Genomic DNA, 4,435 nt, shown 5'->3' with positions numbered 1-4,435 from the left:
ACTATATTGACATTATCTTGAGAGTTATTATGTTAAACTTCATTGAGCTTATAATTCTGATCATATTGAAGTACATTGATTATATTGGTACATACTTGCTTATTGGAGAAGCATTGATATTGTACACAAAAATTTATATTGTTTATCTATTATATTCTAGTACAAGAGAGTGAAAAATCACTGTTGTTTGCTCCCATGGATGTAGGCATTGACAAATCACGTAATTCTTCATGTCTTTGTTTTGTTTCATTGCTTTCATATATTCTACGTGATTTTTTTTTTCTGTATATTTCATTGTTGTTTGTTGCATTTTAAGATCATTTGCTTCCGCTATGCATTCATTTGAACAACATTTTCGTATTGTTCCAATTTCTCGTGGTGATCAACCAACTCACGTTCATTCATTTTTTTAGTATCGATTTTTTTTTTTTTTTAAGATCCTTTTCGATAAGAACATAAGCAACTTTGAGAAGACTAAGGTAAAAAGAGTACCTTACCTTTCCATCGCTTGAAGTGTGCTCCTTTAAACCAAAAAGACTAGTTGAAATCTCCAATATTTTCACTCGGCTTTTCAATTGTAGGCTTCATATATTGAATATCTTTAAAATTGTTAGTAAATCTAATAAAATAAAAATAATAAAACTTAAATACAAATAAAAATACAAATCGTATGACTCTCTCCAATTCTGCAAAAAAAAAAAAGAGGAGTCCAAACTCCACAAAAAATTCCTTTCTTTGTTTGTCAAACTCTCTATACTCAAAAGAAGGATGATATGATGAGAATGAAGAGAATATGTGTTGTGCTAATGCCTCAAGGGTCTATTTATAGGCACAAAATGACCTTTCATTTTTCATACACTTAATAAATAAGATGTATACATATTGAATGGATACAAATTTAGATTTAAGGAACATTCATATAGTTAATCTTATATATTTATAAAATGCATGAATGAATAACCTAATTAATCCGAAGGCACATCATACTTTTTTCCATGATAATTAATAAAATAATAATACACTAACAATATAATTAATAAAATAATAATATTAAAATACACTAACATTAAGGAATTTGCAAGTGATCTCTAATACTTTTTCATTCATAATGACCATTTTAAGAATGGTTTGCAAATCATAGAGACAAAAGCAGGAGCTAGAACTTTACAGAGAAAACCCACGTGTCGTGGCTTTCCCTTAAATCGCACTAGCTTCTCATGTATGGAAATTATTGGCATTATCATGGTTTGTCGCCTTTCCTTTCGTGATACTGCTTTTTGGTGTTCAAAACCTTTATTAATTAAAGAGGGATCCCCCACTCTGTGCTCACGAAGGACAAAACTCAGCGCCACTCCCAAGAGAAAGATTGAATAAGCCCTTCATACATGATTAGAACCACATTCTGCTTGGCTCTTTGATCATAACAAAGATTCAACTGCTCAGTCAATGACCAAATTATTAGAACTAAGCCCTTACATGACATAGGAAAAGATTGATTCAACAATCTATCACTGTACCACTGCCTGCTCATCATCATGCACTAGGCACACACACAAATTCAGGGGAAGAAATGGAAGGAGGAGAGCTCATACTTAATTAATTTATTCAAATTCAAATTCAAACCATCCCTCATCCATCTCAAGGAATTGACTCATCCACTCCAAATTCAAAGGTCCCTCGCTGGGGCAATCAAAGAGTTCATTATCTCCAACGAGGCTAGATTTTGGGTCGTTATCTTTAGATGTCCCCTCTTCACTTCCCTTATTCTCTGAAATAGAACTACTGCTTGCTTTTGTTGTTTCACTGCATTTCTGATGAGACTCATCAGCACCATTCGTTGAACCTCTACATTGTTTCTCTTGTTGCTTTATTTTCTTGCTCAAATGAGAATTCCAGTAGTTCTTGATCTCATTATCTGTCCGGCCAGGCAGTCTACCAGCAATCAAAGACCACCTAAACAAGCATAAACCCAATCAAACAAGCGATCTATGAACAGAGAAGCCCAAAACTAAAACCCCACTTGAGAATCATGAGATGCAAATGTCAACCTGTTTCCAAGAAGCCTATGAAGCCTCAGTATCAAGTCCTCTTCTTGCTCTGAAATGTTGCCTCTTTTGATGTTGGGTCTTAGGTAATTCATCCATCTCAGCCTGCAACTCTTCCCACATCTATTCAGACCTGCAGCATTTGAACAGCATGGTTAATTCTAAGATCAAAACAAACATATATTTGACAATGCAGGTAGTAATTTGTGCATTGGACATGATTTAATCAAATGGGTATACCTGCTTTGGCTGCAACTGTTTTCCACCTCATTGGACCGTGGATTTCAATGACTTGAGCCAACTTCTGGTCTTCCTCAGATGTCCATGCTCCCTTATATGCCTCTTTCCTTAGTTTCTTCGTGCATTGAGTGGTGGACATGGAAGCCATTGCCTCTCTCTCTTTTCCTTGTGTATGCAATCTGCACTGAAGCCTGAAGGAATCCCAAAACACCCACACACTCGCAGAGACTGTGAGAGAGTTAGTTAAGAATGGGGAACATATAAGTTGTGGTGCAGAGGATGTGGAGATGGGTCCCTTCCATCTACCTTTCACTGGGGAGATGGACTGCACCTACCATATTAATTTATAAATGAAATGCGATGAGGAATGTGGAAATCGTCACCTGAGTGTGCACCTGTGCTGTTAATGATTAGATCTAGAAAGGGGAAGAGTGCATAGATATTGAAAAATGCTTTATTGTGGTGATTATGAACTCATCTATTTTGCCAATTATGAGGAACATGAGTTGAGGAGCTAAGGAGGAGGCGGCCTTACCCTTACCAATGGAACTACATATGGTTGTGGTGATCTAATGAGAAAGTTTTATGATAATAAGAGGCCTACACTCATAAAAACCTCAAAAGAAGAATAGTAATAATTGCACAAACTCAGCTCCCATGCGTGTGAAGTGATCATACTATCTGTGGTGTGGGAATTGGTGCTATGTAAAATGGTGACCTTTAATAAACTAGGAATAGGCAAGCATGTGAGGAGGAAAAAGTGCAAAACTTTGGAGATTGATTTTCTTTCTTCTTTCTGTTACCCACAATAGAGAAATTTGAATCCTCAAATCCATTATAAAAGGCATAGATATTTCAATCGTCATCTTCTATTTTGGGAGTGAAGGGGTGAACCATATTAGATTAGTTAGCTCTTAATTTTAAATTAGGGATCTAATTGTCATTGTAAGGGAAAGAGAAAGTGGAAAAAGAAACTCCCCGCTAGTGAATAAAAATTAATCTCAATCTTTTTTTTTTTTTGGAGGATTGCAAAGCTATATAGACAATTGAAAATCTTAATTCACGAGTGCCCTAGATAAATAAGAAAATAATTATAATAAAATTAATTTTAAACATGAAAGAAGAACTAGAGTTTTAGCAAAGGAATATTTAGAACTTCTAGGCACATAGGGAGAAGGTAAACATAATAATAGAACAAATATATATATATATACATATATTTTTTTTTTAATTATGCACCAGGTTTCCATGTGTCCGTTTTACGGTTCGCGTGACTAATCCCGCGCCCCTTGAAGTCGACCTCACAACTCAAAAGGGAGGTAAATTTCAGGAATCAAGAGGCGGAAAAAGAAAAAGATCTACTAAACTAACGCAAAATAATGTTTGTATGGTCCAAAAATCTTATGAAAAAAGAAAAAGTCATACATTCAAGTGGTAATTGCTTTTCAAAAAATTACTTCTTCCAAAACAAATAAGCATTTTCTTACAATTGCTGCTTTTGAGAATTAATATTTTGAAAGCATTGTAAAATCAATCAATTCATCCTTAATGCCATCAAATAAGTTTCTCTTAACATAAGCAACATTCAAAAACCAATCACCCCTCTCTGCTTTTAAATTGTTTTTTTTTGGAAATAAGACATTGACTCTTTGTAGTTTGACAAAAAGACAGTGATCTCTAAAATTTCAAGAACTTCCCTTGAGATTGCTAAAAAGACACAAACCTCTGGGGAAGTTAGAATAAGAGAGCACTCATCTTGGGGTGGGCTTACTACTTAGATGCTTTCAGCAGTTAATAGCTTCACACTTGGCTACCCAGCATTTACCGTAGGCACGATAACTGGTACACCAGAGGTGCGTCCTTCCCGATCCTCTCATACTAGGGAAAGGTCCTCTCAATGATCTAACGCCCACATCGGATATGGACCGAACTGTCTCACGAAGTTCTGAACTCAGTTCACGTACCGCTTTAATGGGTGAACAGTCCAACCCTTGGAACATACTATAACCCCAGGTGACGAAGAGCCTACATCGAGGTGCCAAACCTTCCTGTCGATGTGAGCTCTTGGGGAAGATCAATCTGTTATCCCTAAAGTAACTTTTATCCGTTGAGCGACAACCCTTCCACTCGGCACCGTCAGATCACTAAAT

At 35.9% G+C, this 4,435-nt stretch overlaps 1 protein-coding gene across 1 annotated transcript; it reads right to left on the bottom strand.

The window, feature by feature from the left end:
• Nucleotides 1–1,571: 1,571 nt before the first annotated feature.
• LOC131151585 (transcription factor MYB4-like) lies at nucleotides 1,572–2,486 on the bottom strand. Its single transcript, XM_058102833.1, has 3 exons — nucleotides 2,286–2,486; nucleotides 2,049–2,178; nucleotides 1,572–1,953 (listed from the first exon to the last, which is right to left on the bottom strand). The coding sequence occupies exons 1-3, from the start codon at nucleotides 2,431–2,433 to the stop codon at nucleotides 1,602–1,604; spliced, it is 630 nt and encodes a 209-aa protein (XP_057958816.1). The 5' UTR covers nucleotides 2,434–2,486; the 3' UTR covers nucleotides 1,572–1,601.
• Between the last annotated feature and the right edge of the window lie 1,949 nt (nucleotides 2,487–4,435).

Source organism: Malania oleifera, chromosome 3 (assembly GCF_029873635.1).
Source record: "Malania oleifera isolate guangnan ecotype guangnan chromosome 3, ASM2987363v1, whole genome shotgun sequence".
In the NCBI taxonomy this organism is placed as follows: Eukaryota; Viridiplantae; Streptophyta; class Magnoliopsida; order Santalales; family Ximeniaceae; genus Malania; species Malania oleifera.
The sequence above is the reverse complement of the archived record's forward strand: the minus strand, read 5'-3'. Positions and strand labels throughout refer to the sequence as shown.

Excerpts from the sequence above, each read along its gene's own strand:
- LOC131151585 (XM_058102833.1), bottom strand. The coding sequence starts at position 2,433 with ATGGCTTCCATGTCCACCACTCAATGCACGAAGAAACTAAGGAAAGAG. Across the intron at positions 2,179-2,285 it reads AACAGTTGCAGCCAAAGCAG|GTCTGAATAGATGTGGGAAG; the intron begins GTATACCCATTT and ends CAAATGCTGCAG. Across the intron at positions 1,954-2,048 it reads CATAGGCTTCTTGGAAACAG|GTGGTCTTTGATTGCTGGTA; the intron begins GTTGACATTTGC and ends ATGCTTGTTTAG.